Source organism: Oryzias melastigma, linkage group LG14, assembly GCF_002922805.2.
Source record: "Oryzias melastigma strain HK-1 linkage group LG14, ASM292280v2, whole genome shotgun sequence".
In the NCBI taxonomy this organism is placed as follows: domain Eukaryota; kingdom Metazoa; phylum Chordata; class Actinopteri; order Beloniformes; family Adrianichthyidae; genus Oryzias; species Oryzias melastigma.
In genome coordinates, this window is record NC_050525.1 from 8,269,133 (window position 1) to 8,288,619 (window position 19,487).

Genomic DNA, 19,487 nt, shown 5'->3' on the forward strand with positions numbered 1-19,487 from the left:
TCATGTTGGCATAACATGATTTTTTTTCGTGCGACCGATGTCCATGATATTTTCATGTAGATCCAACAGACCTTTTTTTTCAGTGTAGGGATAAAGTAAGGTACTAGTGACATATGGGTGACGCTGTCACATGGTGTTCCTATGCCACACTCTAGTCCTTGATAATGGAACACGGATTGTCCAATTATTGAGCGCATGCAAACGCCGGATGCACAGTATGTGCATGTGATACGTAAATCCCTGTAGGGTGGCCACAAGAACTACTCCTTGGTTGTCCAATTTCCCAGTTTCTAACAGTCAGGGTAGACACAAGGATCACATAAAGAGCGCACACTTAAAACATAAGACTGTACATGGACATTTTCACTCTACAAGCTCACAGAGTGGTCTATGACCTCGATATTTCACACCTCCTGACGTTTGCGCTTTTTCACCCGCAGACATTCCATATCTACCTGTAAAGGCGTTTGTGACTAAGGCTTAAATCTAGTACTCCGACAGCTTATCTTCTTCATTTTCTGTTGTCTTTTAACTAACTGTTAGGATGTAGTAGCTAGCATCTCATGTAAACCCAACGCATTCTCACTCCTAACTCGTCATATATGGAGTTATGGTTCGGGCCCCATACCGCGTCACTTTTTGATGTTTTGTGTTTCCCCAACTCGTCATTTTTTGACATGTTGGCTGTTCCCATTAAATCAAGGGTCTCCCACTTCCGGGCTGCAAACCAGTACCGGTTCAAGAGCTGCTCTCTAACGGGCCACAGACGCTAATCAGGGGTCCTCAATCCTCGGGATGCAGGCCAGTACCGGCACCATAACCCGGTACCCTGTCCCGAGAGTTGGGGAGCCATGATTTAATGGGAACAGCTAGCTGCTACCATGTCAAAAAACGACGAGTTGGGGACACACAAAACATCCGAAAGTGACAGAAAGTGGTTGGGAAGGGGACCGAACCATACGTCCATAGATGGAGAGTTGAGAGTGAGAACGTGTTGGCAAAAACACAGAGTGGTGCTTTTAATTAGTTCTTCGTTTCATCCAATACATACTTTTGTTATTATTTGAACTAAAATATATTGAGATACATCATTTATTGAAGAACACTGTTCCTCCATACCTCACTTTTACTCCATTAGTTACAAGTGCAGATAATATACATCCAGACTTGTTTTTTCAGCAGACTCCTGGCAAATAAAAACCTGTCCTAATTGAAGAAGCACATTTATTTAAAATCCTCTTTCAAAGTGAGTTTTATTGATGAGGATGTCCTCCATGAAGTAGCACAAGAACCTTTGCATATGGGATTCTGTGTGTGGAAAAATAAGCTGCATCCACTGCTGTCTGATTGAAGAATTCTTTAAGAGTGAGTAATGACTTCCTAAACTTCCTTTTATGCACAGAAAGTCAACACACACATTTAACTTGTTGAAAATTGAAACAATCGACTTTTCTGGGTACTGCTGAACCACCCTCCTGGTTTTTGAACATTGTGAGATATGCTAAAATCAAGGTTATTGGCCAGAACAAAGGATGGTGATGTCACAGAGCCACAAAAACAATGACAGGCTTGTAGGAGAGGGTGCAAACAAAGGGCTGATGGGAAATTAGCAGACTTAACTTCTGTGCCAGCAGTCCCGCCTACAACCCAGAATCATATTTCTAATGAACTGCAGAAAATATGTATATATAAAAACAAAAGAGGCTTTTTGATTTTGGCGGAAAACTACATAATCATTATTAAAAGACCATTGGGAGCAATTTAAAGATAAAATAAAGTTGGAGTGGGACTTTAAACGCCTCCAGTTAAAACAATGTATACGTTTTATATATATATATATATATATATATATATATATATATATATATGCATACATATTCTGTACGTTGCTCCTGGATAATAGAAAGAAATCAGCTGTAAAGATCTTTACTTCAGTGCGTTTCATTTATTTATAACAGCTTTCAAGCAATAAAAACAAATATTAAAGCTTTCCATTTTACTTGTTTCTGAAGGACTGCATTTATTACTCACGCTGGACCGCTTCTCCTTTTTTAAGGGTGAATTCGTGGCATTCAAAGCTGGGCTTTGTGCGTTTGCTTGGTGCTGCGCAGAGTGGGTGGTGCACATGTGCATGTAGGTGCACTCCAGCACTTTCAAACAGCACTACACCTCTGGGCATGACTGTTACGCATACATGCACCACACTCATATGACATTTATGGGATCGTTGTACGAGAACACTACTCACGTGTGGAACTTAAGAACTCCAGCTAACGGTTCAGGAAGGACTTCCTCATAAATGCTGTCTTCAGAGATGTTCAGCCCATTGGGATTCAGTATTAACCCTTTTTGGACCCATTAAGAATGAACATCTGAGAACATTTTTAGCATAGATAAACTAAAACTAATTTAAAAAAAATATGTTTTTGAAGTTTTATGTTATTTCTTTATCACCAAGCATTGCAGTTGCAATAATTATTGCTTTTTATTATTTTTTTATTTGTCTTATCATCTAAATGAATTTGCTTGGCTGTCCTGCAGACTTCAGTGTTTCTGCTGCACAAGTCAGTTTTTTATGTCCCCAACTACCACCACAGGCTATGATGAAGAAATGTTTTTTTTTTCTTGTTTTTGTTTGTAAAAAAAAAAAAAAAAAATGAAACGTAATAAAAATGTTCATAAAGTCCCACTCTGATCATCTTTTGATCTTTTGATCTGTCATAAAAGTGTCCCCATGTGGACTTTTAATTATGATTATTCCAAAAACGAAACAGCTGTGTTGTTTTGTAGGACGTAGTTTCTGCAGAGCGGCAGTAGTTCATTAAAAAATTTGGCTTTGAGTTCTACGCCGAGTGCAGAGCAACCCCGCCCCCACTCACCCTCCCCAATTGACTAGACGTCTCTGTGTCCAAATTCCCCCCTAATCACTATGTAGTGTGTTCGCCATTCTCTAGTGCTGTCCGAATCTACTAATTCAAAAATCGAGTACACCTGAAATTTCCTAGAAGTCTTTGCGAAGAACTAGCGTGCATCGATGCTCAATAGATTAGCGAATATAGACCACAATGATCAACTCAACAACACGGCAATATTTTTCCTGCCCTTGTTTCACCCCTGAAGAAGTTAGAAGCACATTTCTGTGCAGTGAAGCTGTCTTTGTGTTCCTGCTGCACTACCACAGCCTCCCTGGAGCTGACGGAGATTCGATGCCAGGCTCAGGGACACTTCAGCACAGTAGATAAACGCTTACAGACTGACTCGATGGCCCTCTAACGAAACAGCATTTCAGGGTTAAGTCATAAAACTTTGACTAACCTCTGTGCATTCGTCTTATTCTCGATTCGCTCTCATGCAGGGAGCTGAATTTCATGTCTCCCAGCATAAATAAGTGGAGGCTTCAGAATCAGTCATTCTCAGACTTGTGTGAAGCTTGAAGGTTTTCAGACTCAAACTGAAAAGTGAGGCTTATTTTTTACCAGATAAATGCTCTTTGAGGAGGAGAGCAGAATTCCGATAGCAGGCCTACTGAGAGCATTCAGAGCAGCTGCTCTAGCAACAGATGTTAAACAGCTTCTGCCTCAAGATGTGTGTTCATATAAGGTTTAGATACAGCTCTTATTTAAATGAGTTTTGCAGTAAAAATGATTTTCAAAAACTTCTATTCAGAAACAAAATATTTCAGAAAGCGTGGCTTTTTTAGTCCGTAGAGAGGTAGTTGCCCTCTCTGGGAGGGTGGAGGGCTCCTGCTCCAGGCGCACAAGCTCAAATATATTTTTGTTTCAATAATATTGTTATTAATAGCCAGATGTTATTTTGCACTTTTTAAAACTTGTATAATTTTGACAAAAAAAAATTTATGAATGTTTTAAGTTGATTTATTCTGGAATAATATTTCTGCCTTTTTATTATTCATAGTTTTCTTAAAAAGTAAATGTTTTCAAGTTTTAAAAATGGGCGTTCTGATAGCTTTTTGGACTATTTTGTCATTTACAAAGATTTTTTTAGGCTATTTTGGAGTTTGGCTAATATTTCAGCTACATGCTAGCTCTTTTACCTAATTTACGTATTTTTTGTTTTTAGGCTGTTTTGAAGATCAGCTATTTTTTTCAGCTGCATGCTAGCTGTTTTGACTAGCTTACATTTCTTTTTTTTCTAGGCTAATTTTGCATTTAGCTAATATTTTAGCTGGCTATCAACTTCAGCATTTTCCGCTATTGGCTAAAGCATTTTTAGCCATTAACTTCAGTGATTTCAGCTATCAGCTTCAGTGTTTTTAGCTATCAATTTCAGCATCTTCAGCTGCTAACTTCAGCTTACAGCATTCACACTAGCATTATCGCAGGTAATGCTATATATCTAGTTCATAATTATTTTAAAAAGTTACGGTTAAAAATGTCATTCATTGTTCGATAAGTGTGCTCAATAATGTTTATCGTGTTTTGCCCCCGACCTAAGGTGTGTTTTAGATTTTGGCTACTTGTGTGGTTGAGTTTGACACCCCTGATGTACGTCTTTATTTTCCTCGTCTGAACTGGTATCTGGCTCAATGGGGCTGGGCAATATGGAATCTTTTATATCCTGATATACATTTTTTCACATAAGGCAATAACGATATATATCCTAATATAAACCAAATAGTTATATTGTAAAATTTGAAGCTCTGTAGCTCAAAAAAGAAATGTATAATCATCCACAGGTTGTTTAGATTTAATTGATAATGCAACTAGATTAAATAATTCTACTAGTTTTTTTTTAAATGACTAACAAAAGGTATATATATATATGTATATATATGTGCATATTTATATATATATGTGTGTGTGTGTATATATATGTATGTATATGTACATACCTTATCCAAAAAAGGTACCAAAATGAGAGCTAATAATCATAAAAAGATGCAAATATTGACTCTTCATTTGGTGAACAACTCTAACTTTTACTCGCCAAAGAGGAGAAAATACTTTCAACTGGCAAGTCTCTTTTTCGAGCCCTTCACAATAAAAGTCTATTGCAATAGACTCATTCCTCCATTTAGAAAATGTCATATCGTGATATATATATTGTTATCGTTTAATCGCCCAGCCCTACTCAAAACTGTACAGATGGAAAGCTCTGATATTGCTCACCACTTTTGTTGCCCTGGTAATTGGGGGTGTGAGAGTCTAAACAAAGGGATGTCGGGAAATGAAAGGAGGCTTACTTTGTGCCAACAGTCCCACCCACAACTCAGAAGCAAATTGCTACTGAAATATCGCTGCTCTGCAGAAACTGTCTCAGAGAACAACAACTTTAATTTGGGCTAAAAACGGCATAATCAAGAAACACTGGGAACACTTTTAGAATAGATCAAAAATAGATTGGAGTGGGGCTTTACCGGTCATTAGCTACACTCAACTAACCTCACAAGTAGAAACGGTTAAAGAAACAGTTTTTTTTTTTATATAAAAGGTTATGAAAATCACAAGAATAAAGAGCTCCAAAGAAATAAACTAAAGCAAACCATCCATGCAGGTGCCTCTTTCATCTCCAACAAACCCCAACTACAAGCTACAACCATAAAACAAGATTGCCAGCGTCTGAACAACACGGTGAAAAACAAGAGTTCCAAATGCTGTTAGAGCTCTGATTACTGCCTCAAAAACTGAGAGACAGACTAAAGGGATGCAGCCGTTTGGGGAAAAAAGCAAACCAGTGCAGCAGGTGTGAAAGAATGAGTGTGCTGCTGAATGAAAGACGTGGTTTGCATGAGCAAAAACGGATTAGAAAAGAGCTTGATCCCAGTGACCTCTGATTAACTTCCAAATGTATTTATTATAAATCAAACAAACACAAAATACATATCTGACCCCAGGGTTGTTTTTAATAAATGTCATATTTTGATATGATAATAATGTTGGAAGAAATGTTATTTTAATCACAAAATATGTTAATGTAATAGGTTTTCTTTTTCTTATGGGTTCCTGTTGAATAAAAATGTGCTGCATTTAAAACTGAACTCTTTAAAAACCCACTACAACAATGAAAATGTTGTTTTTAACATGTTTTGTGGTATTCTTCTGGTGATGGAGGATATTAACAAAGAAAATTGAGCTTAAAATTGTATTTCTGAGCATTTCTTTTGTCAATTTGTCGTGAATCAGGAGCAGACAAACAAAAATTGTAATGGATACTATTTGTGATGTAGAAAAAATGCGGGCGTACCACAAACTTCCTGCTCTGCTCCATTCTGATACATCCACTTGTAGACGACTAGATTCAATAACATCTTAAAATTCCTCGTCTGAGTTGGTATCTGGCTCAAAACTGAACAGTTGGATCGCTACAACACTACTTACTATTTATGTTGCACCATTAATGTAAGGTTGTGGGGGGCTGTAAGCTAGCAGTAGAGGTGTAAACAGAAAGCTCTCAGAAATTTCAAATGAACTTTAGCTGATCTGCAGAAAATATGTCCAACAAAACAACTTTTTTTTTAATTTTGGTTAAAAACGGCACAATCATAATTAAAAGACCACTAGAAACACTTGAATTTGTTATTTGTTTTTGTCATTATTTTAGAGCTTCTGATTGTTGGAGTTAGAAGTCAGAGGAACATTACTGGTGCAACAGTGCATCTTTGAGCCAGATGCCATCTCAGACGTACATGGATCTATTTGACTACAAGTGGATGCATCAGAATGGAGCAGAGCACGAGCTCATGACTTGCCGTAGTAACTTAATTAACACACTTAATTCAACTCAAACTCTGTTTTTTCAATAAGACAAAACTCCTAAAAAAAATCAATTCTGGGGCAATAATAAGAAGAAACCTCAGGGATGTCCACATGAAGGAGACATCCTCTCCCAGGACGGACAGTCAGTGTTCCAGGACTGTTAAAGATTAAATTAGCTTATCTAACTCTACAACTACCTTTATGAATTGTGTTCATCCAGATAGAACTGGGGGACAGCTGGGGGTGCGAGATGAGCCAGAGGCAAGGTCCACTGCCAGAACAGATGAGCCATCTAGAATCTGGAATCTCTCTTGCTCCCCCAGAGGGGAGAGGGAAATATGAACAACACATGAATGACACTGCACCAAATAGAGACACATAGGAGCAAATGAAAAATAGATGATAAAGCATAACAAGAATGAAAATAGAGGACAGAACCCCAGTGCACCAAACTCCCCAGCTTCTAACTTCTAGCAGCCTTCTATGTAAATATCTACATATTTTAGCGTATCAAACATATATTGGAGACATATGTAAATTATTATTATAATTATTCACCCAAACTTCCTTACAGTAATGGAGCAGTATGTTAAATATTCTGATTACTCACTTGCCTGGCATTAGGCCTGTCCAAAGAGGAAAGTTTTCAGCCTAACTTTGAATGTAGAAACCATGTTGGTGTGTCTTACATGAGCTGGGAGCTTATTCCATAACATAGGAGCATTGTGGAAGAACACTCTACCTGCAACTGTACTTTTAGAAATTCTAGGAACCACAAGCAGTCCTGCACTTTGTGAGTGAAGCGATTTGATTGGTCGGTAAGGCACTTGAGATCTTTGATATTGGGTGGAGTCGTACCATTTACCACAAACAAGTTTTTTTAAACAACACTTTTTTTGACTGCTCCTGATTCACAATGATTTGAATAAAGAAACACTTCATTCATACTTCAATGAGCTTCATTTAAGTCTATATGTCCTCCATCATCAGAAAAGTGTGACAAGAACTATTTAAAACCCCAAGAGTGCATCCAGGTGAGGTTAAAATAATTTTCAGTGACATATTTATCCCCAAAAAAACATAAATATATAGACACTAAATCTTCACATCAAATCAGAAGAGGAGTGGTGAAAGAACCCAAGTGCCTCAAGTTAACCATTACCACCTCTGTTCATGAGTTTCATTTGGATGAGTCAAAATTAAGCCGTTTTCACACCAGGAATAAAGTTTGTGTTCAGAGTCCAGACTCAACTCAAGGGACATTAAAACATGAAGGTCACTAAGGTAAAGCCGCATAATGTGCAGAAAATTGACTCAAAATGAAATTACAACAAGACGAGAGACTGATATCACAGTTTATGAATGATCTCAAACTGCACTTAATTAACACACACTGCTTCTGCATTTGAAGGAATCATTTCTCAGAATGAGTCCAATTGTTCTGTTGTCATTCATCCTGGTACAGACCTGGCACAGATCAAGTGTTCCAGTTCTCCTGCAGACATCATGACCACATCTGATGTGACCACAGCCTGTTTCACGCTTGATCTTTCAGAGACATCATCCCAGTTACAGTAATTCAATCAAAATTCAAAATTAATGCAAATTTACATCTTATTGTCAGGTCATATAATATAATATTTGCACCAAAATGCTTTTCTAATCTTTTATTTATCAATTTATTTATTTAGTTGGTCTGTCCTGTTCTCAATCTCAAAGGTATTAATAGAAGTCAAGAAATGTCAACAAAATACAATGAAAAATGATTCTACTTAATCTGAAATGAGTCCAGAGAGGAGTGGAATTTATGAAACATTGCATTTAAATGTAAATGTGCTTTCACACTGAGCTACAGAATTTGTTTTTTCAGAGTTCACTTCATTAGACAGGCGCACAGCTCACTTTAAGTTTTGTTCAGATACAATCGAACCGCGTACAGACAGCCTCTGGTCCGTTTTGAAGACTTGATTTTAGTAAACAAACTATTCCAGCCACTGACTGTATATGAGAACTGGATCGAGTAAGTGTGATGTCATCTATAAAAAATCCTCAACCAAAGGAAGTCGATTCAGTCGCCATTTTGTTGGACCCAGATGTGGTTTCCATGGCAACGACTTTCACCAATCAGGAGTGAGCAAAGAGAGAAACATCAATTTGAATAATTTGCACGGTAAAATATATATTTTTAAAATTATGATTAGTAAGAAAAAAAGGTATCAGAGCAAGAACGCTTATTCTGATGGGACTTTGGCTCATTGGAACCAAAAATAATTGGAACACCAGGGGGGGTGCTCACTCAGTCCAGTTCTCCTATGCAATCAATGAATCAAACTGTATACGGCTTTCAACTTGAGTTGACTAAGAAAGGGGCACGTTTCTCTGCATTACGCTCCCGTTTGAAGAACTGATTTGTTAGTGGGACAATCCCAGTGTGAAAGTGACTTCAGCGCTTTACGCTCACAGTAAAAAACAAAACAAACTGCAGCACACAGTGTGAATCTTAAGAACACAAATCAGGAAAACATCTTGGCCATAATTGAAAGGTAGAGAGGATGTGAAAGCACTCGTCAGTCCATGAAATCAGTGGAACCAGACAGGTTTTCTCCTTCATGCTGTTTTTCTTAATAGTAGGTGTTTTTCCCCAAACTAGCAGGTGTTATAACTGTGACTTGTTTCCAGCTCAGTCTGAGAACAGTGGACCGCTGCCTGGTGACTGGTTAAAAACTGGACTGAGTGACCCCTCCACATTTGTGTTCCAAGAGGCCAAAATGACTTCTATTTGTAAAAATAACCATTCCTTTAACGTGTTTTTGATCTTTTTCTTAAGTTATTCAAGTTATAAACTGACCTATCAGATGCCTCAATAAAAGAATGTAGTCTAACATTCAACAGCCAGAACTTTTGATTGACAGATTTCGTGCATCCTGCTTTCAAGGGGAAGGGGCGTGGCCTTCTAACAAGCTCACCCCAGATTGGTGAGAGTGGTTGCCATAGAAACAATACCTCAGCCCGACTGGAACCATTCACTACTTACTAAAGCCGTCTGGCTCCTATAGTTCTATATTTCAATGTGTGACATCACACTCACTCAGTCCAGTTCTCATATACAGTCAATTATTACACCGTGAGAATATATGTGATGATTTTCAAATTAGTTTTTGGTTTGTTAGCTTGTGCTACATAATGAGTGTTAGCATTTTTCTGTTATTTTTTTTTAGGAAATTCAGGAATCTTCTTCATCTGCAAGATTTTTTAAATATTTTTTTATTCAAGCAGCACTTTCCTTCTCCATAAATATCCAACAAATGTAACATTTTGAAAATTATCCAAATTTTACATATGAGTCAAATTCCTTGAATGCCTTTCCTTTTGACGAAGTTGAACATCTTCTGTTCATCTTTGAAGGCTGCAGCTGCACTAACAACTCCATCTTCACTTTTTTTTATTTAAAGAAGCTACCAGAAAGCTTCAAAGTCAGCAAAGCTAAAGCACAAACTCCTTTGTTTCCAAACTCCATTGCGAGGACTCTAGGCTGTGCTGCGATTCACTTTGCTCCCACTGGTATGACTCCTCCTGACATTAGACACAGAATGACGTACCATCGGCGTTTAAAATACATTCCTGCTCTTCTGCAAGCAAACGCTCTCCCTGCGTGTTGTCGGATCCTGAGAGTATACGTGTAGACGGAAATAGACAGCCACCCACATATCATTAGGGAGATGGAGGAAGGGGAGGGGGGCAGAGAGGATGATTGTGGCAGTGGAGGAGAGCTGAAGGAAATCTGCCGTTCACAGTTTGACGCTGCAGCCTGATGCGGCGATCTCACTGCAAAACTCAAACGAGAGTTCAGAGTTTGACTGAACCTGCATAGATGCCCAGAGGTTCATTTCTGAGCTGGATATTGATTCAGTTTTTAAATTGAAGGGTGGAGAAGGCCGCCCTCTAGTGGACTGGTGTGGAAAAATAGATTATATAATTTGTTTTCTTCATTTTTATTAATTAAGCTAATCATCTTACTTAACAAGATGGATTTATTTAAAGAAATAAGTTCCTTATTTTGTGTTTTTCTTGTTGCCGTGTTCTGTTTTATTCATATTTTCCCTCCTCTGCCATCAGGAAGCTGCTAAATGTGAAGATCATTGATGATGAGGAGTATGAGAAAAACAAGACCTTCACTATAGTGCTGGAGGAACCCATTCTGCTGGAAGTGGGACAGAGACATGGTGAGCTACTATTTTTCTAAAAATTAAGTTTTTCATCATAGCTTTTGCCTTTTTCCTAGTTTAGGTGATTGTTACATTTTTTTACGTTTCTCTTTAAAAATGTCCAAACAAGCAGTTTTCTGACTGAACTTTTTCTGCTATAATTCATTTTCCTTTCAGTTTAATTGTATCTTTTAAAAAGAGTTTGGTAATGACTATCAATGATGCTTAACTCATGCTACCAGCCAAGGTTGTCAGCTGAATCTCTAGGGGAGAACTTGCAATTATAGGAGGCTGCCATGCCACTCAAAAGAGATTAATTCAAAACGAAATCAAGTGAGACCAGCAGATTGCATCACGCCTGGAAGGCTGGTTTACATTGTAATTCAATTCTCGGTCCTATTAGGCGGCAGCTGTCTTCCTCTGTATTGTGGTGGAGGGCCTGACAGTTTTTCCATCTGTTCCGCTGTGCAGGAGACACCAATGACAACAAGACGGCGGTGGGGCCGGAGGACGTGTCAAAGATGGGCTGCCCTATCCTGGGGGAGCACACCAAACTGGAGGTGGTCATTGAGGAGTCCTATGAGTTCAAGGTAACAGAGACAGAAGCTTCTTTTCTTAGAGGCAAACAAAAAACTACTTTTTTCTTGTCTGAGCATTGGAAAATACAAAGCAGATATCATGTGTTTTCTCTTTAACAGCTCTATGTCACTTTTAGACTCCTCCAACTTCCTAATTGTTCTGGTGTTCCACAGGGATGATCTCTGGGTTTGTTTAGCTTGTATAAGGCTCCACTCAGGGTGCTGGGTACTTCACAACAAAAAAGCTGTGGTTCAAACCCAGCTGGGACTTTTCTGTGTGGAAATTGCTCGTTCTCTTCAGTTCCCTCCCAAAAACACAAATCATAGGTTAATTAGTGTCTCTAAACTACGGCCGGTCCGGCCCTCCTCCACATTTTCATTTTCAAAAAATGTGGAGGATGCAATCGAGACAAACATAGTGTGACTTTCATTCCACTCTTCTGCAGTCTTTGCTCCTATCTGGTTATGTGTGGCTTCTGGGAAACCTTAATTATTGAGCTTCGACTCGTCCTGCGATTTTTACACTTCTTTTGTTAGCCTACAAACCGACCCCGCCCCACAGGAGAGAAGAAAACAGCTTTGTGGCCCTCACAAGACATTGTTTGGGGACCCCTGCTCTAAATTAAATAAATTCAATATTTGTGTTACAAAATCGAGCAATAAGAATCATCACTGGGAGTAAGTAACTGGATCCATCTACACCTCTGTTTATAAAGCTAAAACTATTAAAATTTAAAGACTTAGTAAATCATTCCATATTAAAACTTATTTACAGAGCACATCATAGAAGTTTACCACATAACATACAAAATAAGTTTGAAAAAAGAAAGAGCAATTATAACCTAAAAGGGCATGAAATTTTTAAAACCAATACATTTAGAACCAAAATGAAGGAAAAAAGTGTTTCAGTGCAGGGTATTAGATTATGGAACACTCTAGAAAAATCTATAAAAGAATCTCACTCAATTATTACTTTTAAAAAAACTGTGAAAAAACAAATGCTCACATCATACGAATCAAACAGTCATTAAAAAAGGGCTTAATGGGAAAGGAAGGAAAAAGAGAAAAAGGAAAAAAAAGGTGGGGGGGGTTTATGAGGTATTTACTTTATTTGGTTATTTTATTTTATTTTTTTCATTTATTTATTTATTAATTTTTTTATTTATTATAATTACTACTTTTTTCCTTACTATTTTTGGTGTTGTTTCTTTTACCACTTGTCTATTATGTTGCCTAATTTTGTTGTTGACTAAAATTATTTACTGACTTGGTTAAATGGGGCAGAGACAATAAGTTTTCTTCTTTCTGTCCCTTTTCATTTTCATTTCTCAAAAAACAAGATTATTGTAAAACTCCTTTTGTGTGCTTTGAAAATGAAATAAAAATAAAAAACAAAACAAACAAACAATTACCCCTGTGGGTGTGCATGTGAGTGTGTGTGTGGTAACCTGTTCAGGGTATCTGGGATAGGCCCCAGCAACCCCGTGACCCCATAAGGGAGGCAGCAGGTTCTGAAGAATGAATGTGACTTCCTGGACACATCTTACGGCTCTTACCATTTACAGGTATAACTACAACCACATAATCTGTTTGATCATCTGGTACATAGGTTTTTGGAGAAAACTTCATAGCAGAACTGCAGGGTATGAACCCACTGAACCGTTAACTGCATTACAGATGCAAGTAGACTTGTGGGCCATAAAGACTTCTAAAATTTGACCTTACATAGATGAGTTTTTGTAATCCATTTCACAAGTGAAAGAAGCAACATGGATTTCGGATTAAATTAATTAATTTAATTGAAATTTACTTCACTTTTCTGGGTTTGTATTTCACAATGTGTGGCTTTTGTTTTTTATCTTAGACCCAGTTGCACTGATGGGTTGATGTCCGTCGGGGAATGATCGGAAAATCCCCGACCCACTCGAAAAACACACAGAAATGTTGGAAAAACAACAACAAGCAGAATAACTTTCTGCACCTAAAGACGAAGGTGTTTGTTATTTACCACTTAGGACACACCAGAATTACAGGAAAAAGAAAACATTATTAGGGATTTTATATATATAATTTATTCCAGTTTGGCAGACCTGATGAATAGCTAAATGGGCCGCAAATGGCCCCAGGGCCGTATTTTGTCCACACCTGTCCTACACATGCTTCACATTTTTTATTAAACTTTCATCATTATTTTTTATGCATTTACATTTTCCCACTTCAAAAAATGTATAGGTGAGTTACATAACATGTCATGCATAAGACTTGGATGCTGGTGTTTCAGACGGTCTGGAGTAATCCTCTCTGTATGTAGGGTTTAATGTGGAGTTCTGATCACTTTTGGCTGATGAAGATTAGATGTAGATGCAGTTTTTTGGTCTCACTCCACAGTCTGTTAGAACAGCTTTGCAGTAATCAAGCGTAGAGATGTCATTTTATGCTGATGATATCAAACTGTTTGACCTTTTCTGATCTGAAGGCTTCTTTAATTGCAATCAGTCTCTTATTGTTGATCCAGATAATTCCATCCTGCAAATTAAAGATACTGATAGAAATGTCAGTGTTTTTATCAAAATAAACTTCAATACTTTGTTATTAAACTTAATTATATGAGCTAAAAAAAAGTTTGGAAATTTTATTTTTAGCATTATTAGGGGGAAATTATTATTTTTCATGTTATTTTATTTAAACTTTTTTTGTTTGAACGAGACAAACTTAAATAGGGTGCAGTATGTTAAAAACACAATGATTTGTTTATTAAAAGACAGATCAGGGTGACAAAAAATATCAGTTTATGTTTCTTTTTAACATATTTTGCACATATATTTATTAATTGATGTATATTTTTAGGCTCTGATTGCTAAGACAGATCACCACATCTCTGAACTTTTACTGAGATTCCTCTAGTTCTTGGAATCTTGGCAGCAGAGATTAAAAGTTGGTGTTTTATAATCTGTTTTTTATTGATTTTCATGACTCCTTGAGACATTTTTTAAGAAGAAAAGAACTCATTCCATTATTGTCAATCTTTTTTTGTCATTTGCTTTTCACTCTATCTAGTGTTTTGCATTTATATTTTAAGCCACAACGTTTATAATAGTGTTTTAATTAAATATTTCTTACTATCTGATACACACAGAATTACTCACAGAACCTCAGTCACTCCAGGAGTAAAAGCAAAGTCTTGACCCAGTTTTAGTTACGTCACAGTCATTTCTCTTTGAGTGTTCAACATAAATATTTAACTTTTCCAGAGATGTTTGATAAATTATGTGTTAGAGTAAGTGTTAGGCGTGTTAAACTAAAGCCTCTGTCAATATAGTTCACAGTTCAGCTTTCATCCAAACTAAATATTCAAACATGTTATGAAATTTACAAAATTAAAGCAAAGCTGGAAGTTTCCGTTGAAATAAATGAATAAAAATGCATGAAATTTCTGCAGAACAAGCAAAAGAATATGAACTGAGGAAAGTCAGACGGCATAGTGAAAACTATTTTATTTTTGAATGTGCAAGTGTAATTAAAGTCTCAATTCAATCATTTGATCTTCCATTGTTTTTTTAAGTATGATTATACCGTTTTAGGCTAAATAAAAAAAAAAAACTTGTGTTGTTTTCTAGGACAGTTTCTGAGGAGCGGCAGGAGTTTTGCAACCCCGCCCCGACTTCCCATTACTTCCCTTTTTATGATCTTTCCCACTAGCTTATAGTTCTTCACACCCTTAATATAACATTAGCGGTAAAACAAAAATGGCAAGCAATAATGGAGCTATCTGCTGTTAGTTTGGAACCAGATACCAGCTCAGACGAGGAAAACAAAGACATTCATGGATCTATTTGTCTACAAGTGGATGCATCAGAATGGAGTTTGGGACCTGTCACATGTATTTTCTACATCCCAACTATGTTTGCTTCTGATTCACAATAAACTGAAAAAAGAAATATTCAGAAATTCAAATTTAAACTTCATTTTCTTTATGTATGTCTTTCATCATTATAATCATCCGACAAGAACATGTTAAAATCACCAAAAGCACAGCTTTCACTAGGGAAATTATATGAAAAAAAATGGGTCACATATCTCTTTAAGTCAGTAGGGTTGCCGCAAACAATTCTTTTAATACTTGACTAATCACTAATTATTTTTACCGAGTAGTTGACTAATCGCGTCATGCACAAACTGGATTTAAAGCACACATCTTAACCATCATTAGCTTTAAGCTAACTAAATACTATATATATTGCATTACCTGTGGTAATACTAGTGTGAATGCTGTAAGCTGAATTTGACCGAAGATGCTAGTGCTGATAGTTGAAGATGCTTAAAATTAATATTTAATTAATAGCTGAAAGTGCTAAAGCTGATAGCAAAAAATGCAAAAGTTGATAGCTGAAAACATTGAAGCTGATAGCCAGCGAAAATGTTAGTTAAGTGCCAAATTAGCCTAACACAAAGCCTAAGTTAGCCAAAACAACAAGGTTGCAGCTGAAATATTAGCTGAAACCACAATTTAGCCTAAAAAACAAAAAGGCCCTAGTTAGGCAAAACAGCTAGCTTGCAGTTGAAACATTAGCTATACTTCAGAGTAACCAAAAAACAAAAACAAACAAAAAGAAATCCTAAATTAGCCAAAATAGCTAGCATGCAGCTGAAATATTACCTGAACTTCAAAGTAGTCTAAAAAACTGAAAATATGCACAAATTAGCCAAAATGGCTAGCATGCAGTTGAAATGTTAGCAAAACTCCAAAATTAGCTTAAAAAAAAATTAAAAAAATCCTAAATTAGCCAAAATAGCTTGCATGTAGCTGAAATATTAGCTAAACTCCAAAATAGCCTAAAAAACAAAAAATCCTAAATTAGCCAAAACAGCTAGCATGTAGCTGAAATATTAGATGAACTCCAAAAATAGCCTTAAAAGCATTAAAAAATGCCCAAATAGTACAAAAAGCTAGCAGAATGCTATTATAACTTTTAACTTCACTACAATCTGACTCCATATAATATAAAGTAACAACTAATCGATTATTAAATTAGTCGTCGACTATTTTAATAGTCAATTGGTCTTGATTATTCGACTAACTGTGGCAGCCCTTTAAGTCAGCTTAACAACTTTAAGGTGTAAAACGATTCTACAACATCAGCTTCCTGCCCTGATTGTTGTAAACCAGCTTGAAGGTGGTGGGATAAAAAGCTACATACCTGAGGGATAACAGTGGTTCAAGCTGCCTCCCATCTGTTTTGGGGACTCTCTTTGCCCCACAGTGGGAGAAGATTAAGTTGCTATATTGAATCTGCAGTTCCAGCATCCGTCTCCACAGTAACTGCATCCGCCCTCTGCTTCTCCTGTCTTTTGTCTGCAGAGCACAGTGGACAAGCTGATCAAGAAGACCAACCTGGCTCTGGTGGTGGGCAGCAGCAGCTGGAGGGAGCAGTTTGTTAGCGCTGTCACTGTCAGTGCAGGTGAGCTGCAGCATGCACTGATGTCTCGTCTGTGCAAGGGAATTTCCGGCAACAGCAAAATAACACTTCGAACTACACGATTAACACAATTCCAGTGGATTCTGAAGCTAACAAAAGGGAATTTAAGCACAAATAATTCAAATGTCAACATGTTCTATGGAGGCGTTTTGTAAGTAGGGCCTAAAAAGATTGTCTTAAAAATGGGTGTAATGATGGACGAACATGAGTTTTGAACGCATTTTCATTTGAAATAGTCGCTTAAATGCAAGCTAGCCTTCAATTAACCCATTAACACTGAAGCTCCAGTGTTTATGTTCTTTGATTTGCTGTAATTTATCAACCGTTAACACGATCAACGTAATTCTAGCAGATTCTGAAGGAGAAAAGTGGCGCAACCGCAAGCGCCGCTTTTCTCCTTCAGAATCTGCTAGAATTACGTTGATCGTGAAAGCAGTTAAAAAGTTGCACTATGTTAAATACACCTGGACCTGCTCCTACTTTCATTTTTAACTGTGTTTCAACAAATGTTCCAAATTTATTTGTCCCTAATTATGAAAAAAGCCCCGTTTTAATCATGTTTGGTAGTTCTGTGCTTATGTGCTGCATCTGTTTCCTACAGACAGCCCATAAAAAATGCATGAGGTGGTGAATCCCTCTTGAGGCTCTCCATAAAAACGAAACTGGCCTAAACAATTAAAGCTCCTAAAGAACTGATGCGGGTGTCATGTCCTGCTCTGACCTTTCTGTTTTGCCCTTTCCAGGCTAATTTGCTCAGCTGTTAGATCTGCAGCGGAGCATGAAGCAGCACAGACAAAAACACTACCGTCCACCAAACGCTCGCTTTGTTTCACCGTCAATCTGCTCAATGTTCCTGTCATTTGCATGCAGATGTACACATTAGTAGAAAGTGGGGCATTTTCCGCTGATGTGATCATTTTAAAAGGTTATTTGTTTACAATCTGTGCAGTAAAAGCTGACCGCAGCCCTGTATGTCTGTGTATAAAAGGGCCTGTTTGGCTTGTTCTGCCACCATGTTCTCAGTTTCTAATGAGATTAACTCCCGCTCAAGTATATGGGTCAGGTTTTTAGTGGTCACTCATGTCAAAACAGTCACCATTTAACCGTCACTGAGCAAAATGTAGCTATGGAGAAGCGTATAAAAGCTTCTTTTAACAGAACAGTTTGTTGCTGTTTCCTTAAGGGTTTTTTTTTTCCTCTTCCTCAGTTTTATCGAACTCAGAGGAAAAAAAATCTCAAATTTGTCCTGGAGCAAACCTCTGTATCTTGTTAAAAATACATGCATTACCTCTCTTTTGCAGGTTTTTGAGGAAGGTTTCTTAAAAAATAAATTATAATCACTCTTAGAAATGGAGACATGATGAATTCCTGCCTTTTCAAGTCTTAAATGATGCAAAGTTTAAGAAGAAAGGAGATTTTGAGCTTTCACATTTATTTGATGAAGAAATAAAGGGAAAACTCTGAAGAAACATGTACGGTGGCCCTAAAGTGCCAATCAAGTCAACAAATTACTCAACCCCAAAAATGTTAAAGATTCAAACAATTGAAAAACCAAAACAAATATAAAAAAATATCAGCATTATATTTTAGAAAACAAAATTCCAGAAACCAAAACAAAAAAACAAACGTTTAAAGAAACATAACCAAATGCTTTCTGCTCATCAGGTGACGATGATGAGGAGGAGAGCGGTGAAGAACGCCTGCCGTCCTGCTTTGATTACATCATGCACTTCCTGACAGTTTTCTGGAAGGTTCTCTTCGCGTTTGTCCCTCCGACCGAGTACTGGAACGGCTGGGCCTGCTTCTTTGTCTCCATCTCCCTCATCGGCGCTCTCACCGCTGTGACCGGAGACCTGGCCTCACACTTCGGCTGCACCGTCGGTCTCAAAGACTCCGTCACCGCCGTGGTGTTCGTGGCTCTGGGCACCTCCGTTCCAGGTGGGCGTTTTGCAGCAGATCGCTTCAAACAGCAGACTTTCCCCAGTTTCCCTGTGAGGTTTGCTTTTGCTGCAGAAGCAGCTGAATTTTGAGGCTTTTCTGACCTCTTTTGTCCTCCTGGGATGTCAGGAAAATTATCCCCACAGCTCTTGTCTCGCAGAATAACAAGTCCCCACCAGAACCTCGTATTCCCATTTCACTGCAGCCCTACAACTAGCAGAGACAGAATATAAATTAAGTCTTGACAGGTTTAAGCTTGGTTAAAGACTCTTTAAAGCCTCTGCATGATCCTTAAATACATTATGAAGAATCACATGCCTGCAGAAGCCACAGATCATATGTCTTATTTCACAAAACATTTTAAGGGAAGACTTTAAAGTCTCATTCTGATCATCTTTTGATTTATTGTAAAACTGTCCCCAGTTTATTATTTTTGGTAGGGCTGGGTTAATAAAATCAATTAATTAAATCCGCTAGCTTGATGCTAAAGTTTAATGGGATTTCCCATAGGACAGCTAATGCTAACGCTCAGTCGACCTAAACATACATAAACTCACATTTGCCAAACTCTTT

General features: G+C 37.5%; 1 protein-coding gene across 1 annotated transcript in view; it reads left to right on the plus strand.

The window, feature by feature from the left end:
• slc8a4a (solute carrier family 8 member 4a) overlaps positions 1-19,487 on the plus strand; it is a 36,293-nt gene that overhangs the window by 11,792 nt on the left and 5,014 nt on the right. Inside the window, exons 5-8 of the mRNA XM_024266106.2 lie at positions 10,833-10,939; positions 11,393-11,511; positions 16,859-16,958; positions 18,642-18,914. Coding sequence (XP_024121874.1) covers positions 10,833-10,939; positions 11,393-11,511; positions 16,859-16,958; positions 18,642-18,914 — 599 coding nt within the window. The remainder of the gene's footprint in view (positions 1-10,832; positions 10,940-11,392; positions 11,512-16,858; positions 16,959-18,641; positions 18,915-19,487) is intronic.